Below are 18,202 nucleotides of genomic sequence, written 5' to 3'. Positions count from 1 at the left end.
CATTATATGATCCATACATATTTAACTATATACAAGTCTGCACTCATATACAACACATAAACATACACACATAAAACAATTTCAGCACTTAAACCAAAACAATAACAAACTACATTTTTACATCAACTAAGCACCCTGTGGTTAACACCTGCTTAATCTCTGAGCTTATTTTATATCTATGTTACAAATACCTTAATGAGCGCTTTAAGCTTGGGTTACTCTGGCTTTGATCTATAAGAAGGAGGACAAGGCTTCAATAGAGCACAGTGAGACAACTCAGTCACTGAGAGGAATATTTCCTATATTCATGCAATTTATTATTTTTAAACAATCGTGTGAATTTGTGTATTGATGTACTTTTCTTGATTTCATCTGTACAGGTGTTCCACACACGAACCCATGTGACTGTGATGCTGTGATATTTTACATTTGTCCCTACTACTGGCTTGCTGAACATAAGGATTCCTCTCAGGTCATGAGTATTTTGTCTTATTTGGAACAAGTTCTGAATGTTGTGGGGCAAAGATTTATTTGCTGCTTTGTACATTGTTTGCGCAGTTCTTAAACATTAAAGTTCATTACATTAAAATTAGAAAAAGACCAAATAATATTTGAAAGGGTTACGAGGAGAAAGCCTCATCTTTCAGTTGCTTCTGAACAAATCTAAACTTCTGGAAAAAATTGCTTTAGACAGATGAGACCAAAATGGAGATGTTTGTCTATAACATAGCACCACATGTGGAAAAACAAACACAACACAGGGACAGTCCCTGGGCACCTTGCAGCAACTGATTCGACCATGAGCTCCTCCGTATGCTAAAGTATTCTAGAGTGACAGCTGAGGCTGGTGCTGCAAATTCCAGACTTCAACCAGATTAATACTGCAGAAGGACCTGTAGGTGTATTTAATTATCCACATGGCCCGAGTGTAAGTGATTCCAGCCTCCTCATAAAAAGACTGCAGCTGTTTTGTAAAAACAAACACATATTGAAACTATCCGCTTGCACTCGTGTGTTTCTCCACTTTTGTTCAGTGTTTTCTTTTACTTACTGATATTTTACATATGTTAATCAAAGATGCTCCACTGTTTCACTCAATCCACAGAACTGCACCGTGTCCTAGTTTCCCATTGGTCACATGACTGCATTTACTCCTCTTTGTCTATACAACATTTCTCCTTTTCTTTCTTCTCTTGAATTTACATTTTTCAAACCTTTTGTGATCCTGCATTATGGATCACACAACTTGGTTCCTGAGAAACACTCTTGTTTTAGAGTGTTGATGAAGTATAATGGTAAAAAAAATATTGAATTATTGATTAATTTTGAAAACAGGTGATACTTTGCCAGAATAAGATGGCTGATATGCTTTATTTAAAATGTAGTTTCAAATGTTCATGGTTGACATGTTAATATTCACTGCTCATATTACAAAGATGTTATTAGCACAAGTATATAAGTACATTGTAGCTATATTGAAACATGTATACCGTCAGGGTGGCAAAGTTATCTTATTTCATGTCAAAAGAAAGGTGAGTGCAGGACTCAGGCTGACTGAGATTTTTCCCTGAAAGCCCTTCAGACTCAGGCTCCAGTTACAATGAAGTCATTTCAAGGCAGTGAGTAAGGATTGTGCTACTGAGGGAGAGGGGGAGGAGGAAGAAGAAGGTCAAATATATACCTTAAGTCTGAAAAAATGCAGAGGAATTAAGTTGTGGCAGGTCTGTACTTTGATAAAGAATCACTGAATTTATGCAACAAGTAGTATTTATAGTGTGCGTACAGAACAAAAATGTGTCCCTGCTTTTCATCAAATAAAAACAATTAAATGTTTCCCATTTTTGACTCCATTGAAAACAATATATCTGGTTACATGCAGCTCATAATCATATATAAACGCACATTATTTGTGGATAAGTGGAAATATTTTACTCATGTCCAAGTCCTTTTAGAGAAACAGTATCAAGCTCAAACTGCAGCCCACTCTGATCTTTAGTTTAACAGCACAATGAATCCCTGGAAGATCTCAATACAAGAAAAAAGACACACACTTTTAAAATGTACGTCTCAGTTTTTCAACATGACAAAGCTGTAGTTAATGACATAAATGCAATGCACGTACAAATGTACAAATAATATACCAATGTAATATTAAACTATTTCTGTAATTAATTTTTTAAATAATCATATAATCTACTACCCATTTTAAACTGGAACTTACTAGAATGGACGAGAAGACGGCTGCCGTCCTGCGGAACTATTTATCAGCTGCAGTGTCTACACGGACAACAATAAGGTAAACTACTCACTGCACTTCCGTTGCCCATGACACCGGAGCGAAGTTCTGACAGCTGATTCCTAAATCAGTTCATATCCACTTCGTGCCTCCAGGGCGTCATTTTTAAGGTTATTTACAGGCGCACGGAGCTGCTACGACCCTCGGCTGGAGTTGCAAACTGCGGCCCGAGTAGAGGAGGGGCGGCTGATTATGGTGTAGCGCGGAGCGCTAGCTCTGAGACAGCAGGTAACACAGATCACACACAGGCTAACAGCAGTTAGCACACAGACTTTGCGGGCAACTTTCAGCTGTACAGCTGCTCCCATCTGCGTTTAGAGAGGAATAACCCCGAGCCGAGGCTGCGTATGAGCTTGGACATAGTGTCCAGCTAGCCGTGCTGAGCAGTGTGAGCCATTTGTTGTCGTTATTTTACGGTAACACAGCAGCCCACAGCTCGGAGACGAGGCAGTGACTTCACTCTGAAAAGTTTTAGTACGAGTCCTGAATGTGTTTGAATCCCTTTCAGCCCTGCACAAAGGTTTAACTCGTGTACTACACCCCTGTTTGGTTTGGGTGCTATAAGAAGGGAGCCGACTCCTTCTAGTTTGGGTCACGTTGGGTTTGGGTTTTTGGGAAGTTTGGGATTTAGGGAACATTTTCAATTGCGCTGATCGCTGGAACTGCGGTAGGACTGACAGATGTGTCATATGTTGCCTGCTTAATGCTTACTGTTTGACCGGCATGTGTGTCAAGGAGGTGCAGCGGTGAGTGACAGCTGAGGCAGGTGGGCCTTGATTCAGACGCAGTGACACACATTTCACGGTCCGCTGATAGTTGATACCTTTACTCTCTGCTTCCCACATCGCTCAGACTGGATTCACACTGACCGAGAGCTGCAGCCTGCGCTGTCTGTGAAGCAGTATCACAGTAAGAGCGCCGTGGCACATGATGTTTTAAAAAGACCAAAAATGATTGAGTCTGATGTCAGATGAGAGCGGAGGACAAATATTGCATGTGCAATGTCTCATGATGTTCCAGATAAAAAATGTAACCTGTCAGGAAAAAGATAAGATAGACCAACTGACAGCAAGCCAGTGCTGTCCTCTGTGTGACCCACTGATGATTTACCCTTAGCAGCCAGGGTCACATTCTGCCTCAGACACTGTTTGTTTACAGTATATCTGTGTTCCTGGATTCAAGGTCCATCTGTTTTCTCGTCATGAAAACTTCCAGCCCATGACTGACCGTGGACTGTACTGTACGAGTAGTGACCCTGCAAGAAATATAACACTCCGTGATGTCTTGACTCAGCAACCTGCTTATCACGCAGAAGAAATGTGTGCAGTGAGATTTCCTTCTGTTGATGGAAATGTTGTGTTGTGGTGCTCAATACTAGATCCTGTTTTTGAGTTACATTTGAATTCCCCCCCCCCCCACTAAATTCACACTAAATTCACACCTTCTCTGCAACCAGATGATAGCTACGAGATCAGAAGCATGATTGTGCAGGAAATAATATTTAACATATCTATAATTCAAAACTTTTTTGGCACATCTCTGCACATCATTCGGAATTGCAGTGAGTTGGGTTTTCTAATATCATTCTCATATGTCAGTGTTTTGCTACAGGAAGTATACAAAAAGATGAATTAAGATGCAAAGGAACGATGATTTTTATCCATTACTACCTATGAGTTGCAATTAAGATGGATTAAATATGAATGAGTTTAAAATCATTTTTTCACAGTAGTTGTAGTAATGTATGTAATATGTAGTAGTACTAATTTTCTGTGAAAAAATAGAGAAGACTTCTTACTGTTTGCCTTTGATGCAATTTACCTTGAAAGAGCTGTGGTCTGTGTGTTTGCTCCTCTCTATTCTCTGTGTTACCGCTATGTGCATAATTGTAACAGCATTATGTTTTAAACCACAGTTACATGAGAAGTTTTGAATTTTTGTCCTCAATTTTAGATTGTGGGAGGAAACCAGTGTGAATGTTTGAATAACTGCAATTAACAAGTGACATTACTACAGATGTGATGCTTGTTTTGAGAGTGTTGATGGGGAAGTATAGATAAGGTCAGAAGGAGCTTCACTAAGTCTTTAATGTTCTAGGGGAAGCATATGATAGGGGGTCCAGAGAGGAACTGTGGTGCTGCATGAGGAAGTGAGGATTGGCAAAGACGGATGTAAGGGTGGTGCAGGGCCTGTATGAGGTCAGCGAGATGGTGGTGGGGTGTGCAGTAGGAGTGACAGATGGGTTCAAGGTCGGGTAAGTTTACTTCAGGGATCGGCTCTTCTTGTTTGCAGTGGTGATGGACAGGCTGACCATCCACCCATGGACTGTGATGATTGCAGATGACTGTGATCTGTAGTGAGAGTAGGGATCAAGTGGAAGAGAGCCTGGAGAGGTGAAGCTATGGTCTCAAGAGGAGGAATGAAAGTCAGTAGAAGCAAGACAGAATACATGTGAATGAGAGGGAGATGGGTGTAAGGGTGAAGGAGCAGAGGTAATGAAGGCAGATGAGTTTAAATGGGGGGTCAGCCATTCAGTGCAACAGACAGTCCACAAGAAGCGAGTGCAGGTTGAGTGGAGTGGGTGGAGATGGATGTCAGGGGTAATTTGTGACAGGAGAGCTGCAGGAATAAAAGGGAAGTTTTACAAGATGGTAGTGAGACCTGCTAGGATGTGTAGCTTGACATGGTGGCACTGATAATTAGACAGAAGGCCGGCCTGGAGGTGGCAAATTTTCATTGCGGGTGACCAGAATGGACAACATTAGAAATGAGTTCATGAGAAGCACACATCAGGTTGGAGACAAAGTTGATGAGATGACTTGGACATGTACAGAGGAGGGGCAATGGGTATATTGTCCAATGGATGTTAAATATGGAGCTATGAGGTGGTTTATGGATGTATTGAAGGAAGACATGCAGAGGGTTGGTGTGACAGTGGAGGATGCTGGGATATGGGGAGGGAGATTATCTCCTGTGGCGACCCCTAATGAGAACAGTTAAAGGAAGTAGTAGAAATATTTATTTGTAATGAAAACACAGACTCCCTCGTGTAATTCAGGATTATTTGACTGCTGTGTCACTACCTTATAATGCCTCTGCATCTGTGTGTTATGCAGTATGGTATGACTGAGCATTTTATTCTGTATGCTCTGTGTTGTTTGCAGGCATTTGAGCAGCAGTGCATTGCAGCACGGTGCACCGTGGTTTTGACAGTCATATCACATCAGCGTAGCCATGCTCACGTTGGCCAGTAAGTTGAAGAAAGAAGACGGAGGAAAGACAGGCCGTGCCTCCGGAGCCTCAGACTCCACCCACAGGGTCTCAATCAGAGACCGCCTCCTAACCAAAGGTACCCGGGTATTTTATAATTTGGTCCATTTTTCATTTTTCACTTTCAGTTTCCCTTTTTTATTACAGGAACAAAACAAGATTTCAACAAGGTTGCAACAGTTTTCCTCTTGTGAATATAATCCGTTCCTCCATCCTTCCTTCTTCTTAACTGTTTCTCCATCTTAGCTTGACGGAGTGGCTGGAGTCTGTCCCAGCATTTGTGCTCACTGGTTAGGGTGAGAGTCATTTGTATGTTAGCTCTCGCTCTGGCTCTGACCACAGAGACAAAACATTCACTGTGCAGAGCGCCATGAATACTAGGGATGCTCCTTGAGGCTAATTTACTAATGTTTTTAAATGGCAGAACACAGTCTGACTGACTCGTGTCATAGTAGTACACGCTCAGAAATCCGAGTCGAGCGTAATGGACGAGGTTAAATGCTGTCTCCTCTGATATTACGTGTGTATTCAAGAGTTGTTAGAAATACTTAATCATGTTCTTAAATAATCAAATCACATTTTACATTTTGGGTTGTAGCCCTTGAACTTGTAGCATCTCAGAAACAATGGGCAACAACAAGTGTTCAGTAATAAAATAGGAGAGAGGTACTTTAACTGATTAGTATTTGAATGTTGACTAGCGATAGCAGCAATTTTTAAACCTCTAGTTTAAACCTATAAGTGGGCATGCCCTGAGGTGAGGCTGGCCACCTGCTCTGCGCTCTACAACTTCGTCTTTCTCCTCAAATTGAAACTCTGGTTGAAGGCTTGTTTTAGACACAGTAAAGTAGATCCAGAACATCGTAGGGCAAGAGTGCAAGTGGTTAAAATGGGGCTTCCAGTGAGGGCTCTGCAATAGCAGGACGCCGCCCAGCGGTGCACACAGAGATGATCTCTCCAAAGGGATCTTTCTTTATTTCTTTATGTTACATGCATAGAATCATGGAAATTAACTTTATTAAAATATTAGTTGTAGGTAATACATCTAATTAGTCAGAATTTTTGTTTGAGCATCACGTGGAGAAATACCCAAATGCCATTCCCTTTGAGACTCCCAGCAGGTGACAGCTTTGCCAGTCAAACATGCATGAATAATGGCAGCAGCTGCAGCTCATGACAACACAATAAGACCAAAGAAATGTAAACAAATTGGTTTCTTGATCAATGAATAATTTTGTGTTTCAACACAGAAAATAGCCTAGAACTAACTTTCACACTCACATTTGTCTGACGTTATTATCAAACATGTAATCTTACAGTCTGCTGTCAGACTCTTATTTCCTTGGTCTTACACTCCCGAAGCTTTACCTGCACTAACAAAACACTTTTCAGGCCAACTGTTGTAGTAAGACATTTGCCAGCCCTCCAACATAAAGGCTGCACATGGCCTTGTTGTATTATTGTTATTTTGGTATTTTATAGTGCAAGTATATCATGTTTAGAGACGCAAAATAAAGTTGGTAAATTTTATGTTTAACTTTTGAATGCATGAGCATATAAGTTGGTGATTTAGAGCCAGCCATCCCGAAAACATACTTCACACAAATGTTTTTACACATATTAGTTCTATAGAGAGACCCACCTTCAGCCAGAAGGAAGGAGTCTCTTTTAGCTTTTCTTAGCTGGGGACAGGTGACCTAAATTGTAGGTGATGGATTAAAGACTTTTGAAAATCTGAATAGGACTTTGACTTTTGGCCAAAGTTTGTTACTGTGAGCTACTCTTAATCTGATAAAAGCCCATCGTTGGTCTCCTTAGGCAAAACAGTAAGCCGGCGTTATCTCCGAGGGAGCTGTTAAGTAGATTACTGTGTACACACATTCTGTGTGGAGAAACAAATGAAACTCCAGCGACTTCCTTGAATTACCTAATTATTAGACTATGCACATCTCAAAGAGCATATTTACCAAAGTAAAAATACTCAGCAGGCCACGTTAGACCAACAGCACCAGCTGCCCAGAGAAGAGGAGGGAAAAAATACAACGGGTTTTTGTTGTGGATTATTCTGGGAGGTAAAGGTGTTAAACCAGCTGACACAAATTAGGAGTGAAAAGTGTGTCAGTAGTGAGAAAACACAACAGACCCTGAACGCTTTTAAAAATTCAGCCAGACCTCGCCTCTGGCAGCGAGAACAAAACAACCTTTTATCCTTCTTGCGTTGCTCTTCTCTCTCCCCATCTCCTTTTTCCTACTTTGGCCCACCGTGTTACTCGCTCTGTGTCTCTGCTACACTGCGCTGTATGTAAAATACGTTTTTTCGTGCATGAATTTCATATTAGACTTTATGTTTTATGCAGAGAAACTTTCCTGACAGTGCAGCTACTAAAACATTGCTTCATTATAAAAACACCAGTGTGGGAGTGTGAGTTCTTTGTGTATGAGGATATCACACTGTGCCTCATTCTTCAGCCTCTTTTTTTGTGTTTTTGCTGCTGTCTCACTCGTTCTTATTTTCTGCCAACAGAAGTTGCCGAACTTGAAGCCAATCTTCCTAGTAAGTACTTGCACTTTCATACACACAGCATTTTTTTTTTCAGCTCCACGTTTTCCGCCAGTCAAAAGCAGCTGAAACTCTGACAACTGAGTAATTGGCCTAATTTGCCATAAATCCTCATAGTCTCCTTCTGGCTCTTAATTTCCTCAGTTATGGTATAAAGGAGGCAGGAAAGAAAACCAAGCCTCTGATGTGCTTCACGTTCTCTGTTTTTGACAAATTGCTTTGCTAATGTTAAGTGAAGGCTATTTGTAACCATACTTTAAGCCGTTATTACATTTCCACAAAGTTATTCAGCAACAACCAGTAACACGATCATTTTACTTTATGGTTAAAATGAGTGATTCATGGAAGACTACTTAGTCCAAATGACAGACTAGTGGATGTTTTTAAATGATAAGAGACAGCTTAGCATTATTTAGCTGTGCATTTTCAGCCAGCTCGTCGAGTTTGACCTCATAAATGTTTCTGTGTTAAGCTGGAAGTGATTCATGTCTTTAAATATAAACAAAAGTGATGCAGGCCTGAAGACTTTTACTGCTCGCTGTATTTCTGCCCTTAGGGGAGGTATTTGTTTAAACAGACTTTACCCTTGGCTACTATTTTAGCACCGGCCTTAATTTGGGAACTTCCACCTCAGTATATCAGATCTTCTTTGGTCACTGCTATGCACAAGTGCAGAGTTCATCATGCTTGCTGCTGTTCAGACCAGGTTGCTTCTTTTTTTGTTTTCGTTTGTTGCCTCGTGAAACTGATGTGTAGCTTGAGGGTCACGGAAGCCAGAGAGATGAACAATGTGTCATGCACATAAAAACAGGAAAGTAACACCGCTGATTGGCTTTCTTAGAAGATGTTTTTGTGAGATTCAAATTTAAGACACAATTCAAAGAGCCCAAACAAAGCACTAGTGTGTAGTTGCTGGAGGTAGGCGCTGCTGCAGCGGGTGTTTGCAGCTTATTTGAGCTCTTCCTTATATGACAACCTGAGAGTTCTTTAAATTGCTTTTCAAACAATCACTACAGTTGCTGTGAGGTCATGCGGCTCTTAGATGAACAGCAGTGTGAAGCAGGAGGCGTTTATGTTTCTGCAACCTGTGCTGTACAATTAAAGAATGATAAAATAATGTCCTGTGCAAAGTGCTTTTTTAAAAGTAGTTTTTATATATGGAAACCGGGCTTATGTGTCAAAACATTATTAGGATTTAATATATGTTAGAGGTGGGAATCACCAGACTTCCCACTATACGATATTACCTCAATACTTCACCCGAGATACAATTTTATTGTGATTTTCCATCTCACTATTGGAATAACATATATTTCACTTTTTTATACTGCAAATTATCTCCCCAAGTTAAGCTTTTTCAGCATCTGTTTTGTCCAATAAGATTTTATCCAATCTGCTGATTACAAAGATCTAATTATTACATTTCCAATCAGCAACCTTCAATTCAATTTAATTACATTTTATTTATTTATACAGTGCCAAATCACAACAACAGTCGCCTCAAGGTGCTTTATATTGTAAGGTAGACACTACAATAATGCATACAGAGAAAAACCCAACAATCATATGACCCTTTGGGGACAGTGGGAAGGAAAAACTCCCTTTTAACAGGAAGAAACCTCCAGCAGAACGGGGCTTCCTGTTTTATAGGCTCTATGTTAGTATAACAGAAACAGAAGGACCAGTCAAAATAAATCGAGGACCATATTTCTAAACGAGGGGCTACCTCTGTAGCATGGACATGGTTTGGTTATGAAAAGTCTGACATGAACCAGAAAACTGTACTATGCAAATTATGCAGACAACCGGTCCCCACCACAGACTCAAACACGACAAACCTCTTCTACCCACCTACTCAAGAGTCACGTAAAAGAGTATGGAGCGAGTTTACAGATGAAAAGCAAAATAGAGCCGTCAGGTGCTCAAAATACACCTTAGACTTAAACGTTACAACAAGCTTTTCCCCGCAGCACGCCGTGTAATAAATACTCACAAAGAAAATGGCGGCTGTTACAACTTGTATCTAAAAATGTATAGTTTCATGCATCGGTCAAAACACTCGACTTCAGGTACACGACGCTCAGCTGAAAACACTTCAAGTCGAGATTCACAGAATTTACAGAAAATTTAAAATGTTTGTGATTCATATCGTTGTCTGGACGATAAATGTTTTATCAAAACATATCAATGGGGTTTTTTTTTTTTTTGTTTGTTTTTTGTTTTTTTAGATGCAAAGTGCTGTCTGTTTTAGGAACTCCCGAGTGTTCAAACCTCATTTGTTAAATATGTACGGACCACTACGTATCCTCTCTTTACATCCCAGTATGAATGCTAAGATACCTTGAAGAGTATGAATTCATTAAATACGTAAAAAAAAACCTCCCGGCTGTGAACACAGTGAGAAACACCAGTGTGAAGAACAGTGACAGATTTGTGTGCACAGTCTTTCACTTTTATATTTGTGACTTTCTTGAAATCACTTAAAGCAGAGAGCTTGGCCTGTTAAAGGCAATATGTTAAACGGAGGGTGGATGGGGAAATAAGAAGCAAATCAGATGTAAAAAAACAGGAGGACTCGTGACTGATGGACTTCACTGAGTGCAGTTTTGTTGTCCAGGTGAAAGCTGGGATTCATCCACCGTGCAGTGAAGACATTTTTATTCTCTATAGGTTTACGCTCAAACATGTCTTAATTGTAGCTGTTTACTTCATCACATAGTTATTATCATTATTATTGTTGTTATTGATCCATTTATGTAAGTTTTTATTTGCAGCTTTTAAGACATCATTTTCATGTTTTGAGGTGAAGAAAGGTTGTAAAAAAAATTGATGTTGTATGTAAATGCAATATGCAATCTTCTCATAGAGTAAGCAGAGCACTTTATTTCTCAAGGGCTCTTTAATGACACTGATTCAGAGAACCAGGGTTTCATTAATTCTTTTCTAATCAGGGAGCAATGTGTGAAACACGTTATATTAACATTCTTATGCATTGACTGGCAGCCAGCCCGGTATAATTTGATCATCCTCTTCAGAATGAGTTTCTAGTTCGTGTGTGTGGCTGCATTACTCTGATATTATAACTTCCATTGTGCAGCACAGAGTAGTGTTACGGTGTGTGACCAAAGCCAATAGTGAGCACTGAGTATGTATGCTAGAGCTGCAGGATAGAGGCTGGGGCTCATTTGCATATATATAATGTGAATGTGAAGATGGCACTCTGGAGTCATTTTAAGACATAAAGGAATTATTATTTTTATTATTATTTTTTTAATCGAAAAGCTGGTAAGTATGTAAGTAAAACAAATGAAAGGAGTTCTTTTATAGTTTTAAATGTAGTACCTGTCCTTGAACACCAGGGGGGAATATGGTGCCACAGGGACTTTGAAAGGCAAGGCAAAAATCCTGCACCAAATCAAGGCGGTATCAACATACCATGGTTAGAACAGATTGCAGTATGTCTTAGATTTTAATGCCTTTATTTGCCAGTAAGGCAAATATGCTTCTGTTTTTATTATCTGACTCTAATGACTCTTTTTTTTTTTTTTCTCTTTCCCCACATCGTTCGTGTCCAGGCACATGCAAAGCCAGTTTTCCAGATGAGGATAAGCTGCATCATTTTCAGCTGGCAGTGTCTCCTGGTAAGAAAATAAGAAAGCCTGTTTTGATCCCGCTCTAAAAACTGCTTTGGTAAACCCTCAAAAAACAAAAGGTGGTTCTTATTCTTGTTATAAAAGTAACATTTTTAAATCTCTGTCTCACTTAAACTTACTACACCAGTACATTTAAAGATGAACTGGTGTAGTAAAAGAAACTCTGATAGGGACGTTGTTGGGTTCAGGTGATTTAGTGTGAAGGAGAGGAGACTGCAAGTGTTTGCAATTTGTTTCTCAATCTCTGTGTGTCCTAAAGTATTCCCTTTGAAAGGCACTTAAGCATTCTCTGTACTTTCACATTACCGCAGCACTGTCTTCACTCCCCAAGGCAGTTGTGCTTAATCAGCATTGTTTCAAGCTCAGTGGGCTACCTGTCGAATATTGTACAAACCAAACATAGTGGTGTGGGGTTACCTAAGTCTCCGGAGGCTCTCTTGCGTCCCGCTTCCTCTCCATCACACACAAACTTTCTTCCAGCCCAAACCCAGTTTCTCCTTATCATTCTCCTCATGTAGCAATCTGTCTTCATTTTCATCAGTAAACATGCCAATCCATAGACTGAGAGAAATCTCAGTCATGTTGGAGCAATAGAAGGAGAGAAGCAAAGAAACAGAGCGGTAATATATTTTATTTAAATATTTGTAGAATATTTCATCTAGCTAATAATTTAAGGAAGATGTCTTATTATGTTTTCACATTTCCCAACAACTACTCATCCAGTCCACTTCAAAGCTGGCGGGTGTACGGCTCGGGAGTGAGTGGACTGAGGTCATGTGCATGAAGGATGGTCTCGGTTTGGAAGTTGTTTTGGAAAAGTTTGAGTTCATTTCTGATGGTTTTTGTGAGCAAGGCTTCGTCCACATTTGCAACTTTACAAATACATGGTAACACAAGTCTTTGCATGAGTGACTCCACTGCAGCATCTCAAAGAACTCTTTATAGAAATTAATCAGATGATTATAACATTAATGACCACGAGACTGCACGTTGTTCCTTGTATTCTTAAAAATGACACCTTAGGGTGCTCAGTGCATCAAAACATGGCAACAATGGGTTCTGAATCCACCAAGCGTCTATGCATCAAAGGTCTTACTCCTACCTGTATAGTTTTAGTAACATGGGGGGTTTAACCCTAAGCATTAAGTTTGGTCTGGTTTTAGGATAAGTGTTATGCTAAATTAGTTTTTTCATATGACAAGGCTTTTTATCTTTTTCATTCACCATTCGTACATTATTCCTTAGATAAAATACATTTATTGCAGCAATTACAGACTAATAGAATAAATTGGAGGGACAAATAAATTTGGTATAAGTTAAAAAAAATATTGGTGCGATTTGGTCTAATCGAAAGCATTTTAATTTAGTTTGTTAGTAGCAGTTTTAAGCTTAAGAGAACTCTGTTATTTAACTTTAGGAACTGATCAATATTTAAACTTTTTTTCTTTTTACAATGGAATTAATTGTTTAGCTTTTTTTTTTTTTTCTTTTTTCTTTTTGTCAGGTCGGGCATTTAGAAATGAATTAATTTGATAATTTTAAGCTGTCTCATCCTGTAATAAATGTGTGCCTTGTGTAATTGTGTAAGTGTCTCGGTGATTCATCCACCTCTCCTCCACTGCAGTATGCACTGTAACGTTCAGGTTAACGTTCACAGAGGCCTTTGTAAGCAATATCTGCAGAGAAAAGCAAAGATCAGCAATTAGAGTAAAGCTTTGGTGTCGTGTTATTCTAAGAGGAGTTGATAAGGAGACTGACTTCTCAGAAAAAGGCTTGCTCAATTATTCAAAACCTTTGTCTCTCCTGGCGTGCGCCACCTCGGCTCCACCTGCACCACGCTCGGCTATCACATGCTCCCTTTTGCCATTTCTGTTTTCTGTCTTTGTTTAATCTTCCTTTTCTCTCCTCCTGTGCGGCTCCCTCAGCCGTCCTGCATTTCCTCAGTTGCAACCAATGTGGTGTTTAACACAACAGCCCTGATCATTTGTTGGTCGTTTATATTTCATCTGTGAGAACAAACAAAATATTGCCTCTCGTCAAAGCACAAAATACTAATAGCCAAATCTAAAAGCATTTAAGCACAGGCACTATTACAGGAGTACATTTCTCTATAATGCATGTTAAAGGATGATACTATAATTTCTTTAGGATGCTTATTGTGTGAATTTGGTTACTAAAAAAGTAGCATCAAGCTTTTCAAATGAATAAATGAATAAATAGTGGATTTATAAAGATGTGTCATGTTACAGGTGTGTTTCTGGCAAAGCTGTATGAATATTTGTCTTATTCCGATTGTTAGATTTTTCCTTTAAGAATGGCAGTGTAAAAAGCTGACGTTACCCATGAAGCATCTTTAATTTGTGCTTCAGGGAAGGTAATTGTAGTCAGGCAGGAAAATGAAAAATCAAATGCAAGAGGAACTTGCCTCCGGATGCAGGCTGTCTAATATCTCTTAGCAGTGTAAGGTAAAATCAGCTTGACTTGTTATGTAGAGAATTTTTAGCTCTAGGCTAAGCGATCCTTTGTTTTTCTTTTTTTCTTTTTTCCTCATGTTCTTTCATATTTTCTTCTCTTGTTCTCTATGTTTCTCATAGACCGTGGCACCGTTTACTCTGGAACAGTTTTCATGCTACCAGGGTTAAAATGTTGTGCTATAAAACTCACTGCTTTGGTTAGAAATGCATGAATACATTGTTCTGAAGGTAGCAGAGTGTGCTCAATCACTTTTTGTACCAAATGTGGAATATTAGGAAAAAATATTCCTGAATCCTGTATTCATTTAAATGTTGGACTCAAAGGTTGTGCATCTTGGGCTCTGTGGCTCTTCAATTTAAAGTCAACTCTCTGATTTGATCAACCTGTAAAGAAGGTAAAAAAATATATATATCAATCAAGTATTTAGGCAATGACACAACATTTGTAGTTTTGACTCTGTGTACCGTCCCTCATAGATTTTGAATCTTAGTCATTTGGTTCAAATTGCACTGTTAAACATCATTGGAGCATTTATCTGAATGTGAGCAGGAAGTGAAGCCCCGTGCACTCCAGAATTCATCCTTCTGTTTCTGAAAGTGCTCACATCATCAGTAAACTCTAATCACAGCCATACATGCCCATGCCATAACATTGATGCCACCATGTTTGATGTGATATGCTTCAGAGCGCTCTCCTTTTCCTTACATTTATCTCCCTGTCAATCTGGGTAAGCCCGACCTCTTTGAGAGTGTCATTGACTTGGCTAGGTTTCATGAAATATTTGCAATTTTCTTGACAGGTTAATTACTTTTTATTTTATTATATTTTATTTTTATTGACAACTCTTTCGACTGTTTATTGAGTTGCAGTGAAAAGATCCCAAATGTGAGTTGAACACCCACAACTCCACAGCTGGCTTAACTTGTCATAAAATAACGAGGTAGCTGCCCTCACCTGATTGTGAAACTGCTCGTCATAGAATTGTCCAATTACTTTTGAGCCCCTGACAACAGGGAACTATGTACAAAAATGGCTCTTATTTCTAAACAGCTAATACAATACTTTTGTTAAAACCCTGGATATATGACTCCAACCACATCTTGATTGTTTGTCTTAAAAGCCATCTGGCATGACTGGTTGGAGGCTGATGGGGAAAGAGAAAAGAAAGGAAAAGCATAGAGAGACCAAGGACAAGATAAAAGTGTGAGAGAGAGAGGAGATGAAAGTTGATGACATGCTCTGGTGGCACAAACTAAGCTGGCAATTTGACTGCAGAGGGCTTTTGAAAATATTACTTTTATATATTTAAACGTGTTAAATTGTGTGATTTAAAAAGAAAAGAAGGAAAAAAATGAAAAAGGAAAAAAGAAACTCTTGTTGGCGTTTTATTCGCAAAAAAGCCTGATTCACTTTGCTCACCCATGGTGAGGAAAAATGCTGCTGCACTGATACTAATAACTTCAGGCAAAATCCTGTAGTGGGAATGTTTTAATGAATAGAGCTTTGTGAGTCCTCTGAAAAGGAGATTATTTGTGAAGATCTAACCTTCATCTGTTATTAGTTTTAAATCATCTAAATCAGCAGTGCAAAACATCAGAAAATCACCTTTCAGATAAAAAAGTCCTTGACAGTCACATATAATAGATCTGCAGGTCATTATGGGAATTAAGCTGTATTACTATTGAAAGTAAATATTGATTCAACTATATAAATTTCACTGTTCTTTCTCATATTTTTAGTAAAACAATTACTTGTAAAAACATTTTTTGTGCAGCTCAAATCATCTCATACATATCACACAAAGACCAAAGTAAACGACACAAAACCAAATTAAGAACACATGAATACTCATCAAAGGAAACCTAGCTGGTGCTGGATTGGCTTCCCAGATCTAATTGAAACAAGGCAGGTGGTAGACAGCACATTAGTTAGGTCTGTTGTTATTTAGTTGGAATGTCTGTGTACTTTTGTTTCTTTTCCCATGAAACACTCTGTGCTGTGACCCCGTGCTCTTAGACCCCTCAGTCTCTGAGGAATGGGGACACCAGCAACACAACGGGGTGAACGCATTCTCACGTGTCACTGTTATTATTATTAGAACTACAATGATGAAAGAAAATTGATGTACCAATCGCCTTGCCTTTGTGCTGCATGGAAGCATAATTACAGTATTGTAATGCCCATTGTTGCTGCGTACAAAGTGTATGAGCAAGCCTGGAAGTGTGAATAAAGTTTGAATAAAGTAAAAGGGCACGATCTTGATACAAAGTCAATTTCAAACATTTATTATGCTTTTCTAATTCTTTGCTAACTTCACTGACTGTTTGTCGCAGCCACGTCTTCAGATTTAGCCTCAGAATCACCACAGTTGGGTTTTTGTGCTTTTTGTGTTTTCTGTTTGGGTTAAATACTTTCTGCTTTTTGATTTTTGTTAAGATGCTTGCCAGTGTTTGTTCCTTCCTGCTGTGAAGTTATTAGACTGATAAACACGGAGAACAAAAGTCCCGGCTAAGAGAACAGCGAGAGGTGCTTTAGAGTAAACAACTGTTGTTTTTTTCCTGCTGAGAAATGACCGTAAGGAAGCTACAGAAGCTGCATAGTCATCAGAAGTTCAGTGATGTCCAGCTTGTGCACAGCTTTAAGTGGCGCCAGAACCATCTATAGTTTGGTACCGCAAAGTGTCGCTCTGCTTTTCAGCATATTTTGAGTCATAGTCTCGTTTTTCTTATTACTATATTTATTTTTCATTTTTTTACCATCAGGTTTTCAACATTTAGATGATCCGTGTTTATGTCATGTTTAAAATGCCTTTCAGTAAAACGGTAATTATCTGTAAACACAGACATGCACTGCAGAGATCACTTTTCCACACGCCGCCTCCCTAAGGGGAAAATCACAAATACAATAATTCGTCCGGGTAGGGCAATAAATTTTATGCTGCAATCAGCGAGTCAGAGGCTGTTGATCCCAATAAGGGTTGAATATTTGTATTGAGTAGGATACTCGGTGTGAAGGGCAAAGCAGACCGACCATGATGAAGGGCTGAGCTTTGTATCCCTTATTTAAATGTTAAGCTGTTTCTTGACATAGGAAGAAAGCAATCTTCTCAGTGCCCTCAATAGGCAATAAGCAATATACATAATTATGTTAAATCATGTGATAATCATGGTTTACAGAAATTTGGAGTTCAGTTGTGAGATTATTTGTTTTAGTGTTCATGAGAAGTGTTTAGTCACAACAAATACTGATTGTTCCTGTGTACCGGAGACAGTCATGAATTATTTATGACCTCTGACTGCAGCTGTTAGAAAAAAAAATACTGACTGTCATATTCTTACTCCTCTTCTTTTTATGGGAGGCTTTGTAAAAAAAATCTTTTTGTTACTTTGCCTTGTTGGTTTTGGTTCCTTAGCTTTTTCTTTCTTTATTCCTTCTTGCTAATGTTGAAGCTGCATTTCTCTGTGTCAGTTTCTCTGTGTGTGTCTTTTGCCTTTTAAAATACAGAGGAGGTTGTTTGCAGTCTAATTAAATCGCACCTCATTGTTACATTGAATAGAATGTAACAATGTAATAATGTTTGAATAGAAACAAGGGAAAAAAACTCTGGAAATAAAGCCAGACTCATGTTGACTATACTGAGCCAAGACTGATTTTTAGGAAGTATATTTCAGATGTTGTATTTCAGATATCTCTTTGTTAGAATTGCATTGGGAAGGAAAATTATTGCTGATTACGTTTCTGGAACATCCCTAATTGTATTACACTGGAGCTGATCCACAATATCAGAAAATCTTGAGTACACACGCACACACACGGATCATTTAATGGTCAGTTACCAAGGGTTTTTTCCATCCCTTGTCTCTCTTACCTTAATTTCAGCAGGTTGTCAGGAGTGACAAGTCCACCTTTGTGACAGGCTCAGTAGCCATTTTTTTTTTAAACTTTGAA

The 18,202-nt window shown here is 39.0% G+C and overlaps 1 protein-coding gene across 1 annotated transcript in view; it reads left to right on the top strand.

The window, feature by feature from the left end:
- The first annotated feature begins 2,322 nt into the window (after positions 1–2,322).
- ube2f (ubiquitin-conjugating enzyme E2F (putative)) overlaps positions 2,323–18,202 on the top strand; it is a 49,816-nt gene continuing 33,936 nt past the window's right edge. The window contains exons 1-4 of the mRNA XM_063499047.1: positions 2,323–2,524; positions 5,461–5,645; positions 8,091–8,120; positions 11,702–11,767. Of these exons, the coding sequence (XP_063355117.1) occupies positions 5,531–5,645; positions 8,091–8,120; positions 11,702–11,767 (211 nt within the window). The 5' untranslated portion in view covers positions 2,323–2,524; positions 5,461–5,530. The remainder of the gene's footprint in view (positions 2,525–5,460; positions 5,646–8,090; positions 8,121–11,701; positions 11,768–18,202) is intronic.

Source organism: Pelmatolapia mariae, linkage group LG16_19, assembly GCF_036321145.2.
Source record: "Pelmatolapia mariae isolate MD_Pm_ZW linkage group LG16_19, Pm_UMD_F_2, whole genome shotgun sequence".
NCBI lineage: Eukaryota > Metazoa > Chordata > Actinopteri > Cichliformes > Cichlidae > Pelmatolapia > Pelmatolapia mariae.
The sequence above is the reverse complement of the archived record's forward strand: the minus strand, read 5'-3'. Positions and strand labels throughout refer to the sequence as shown.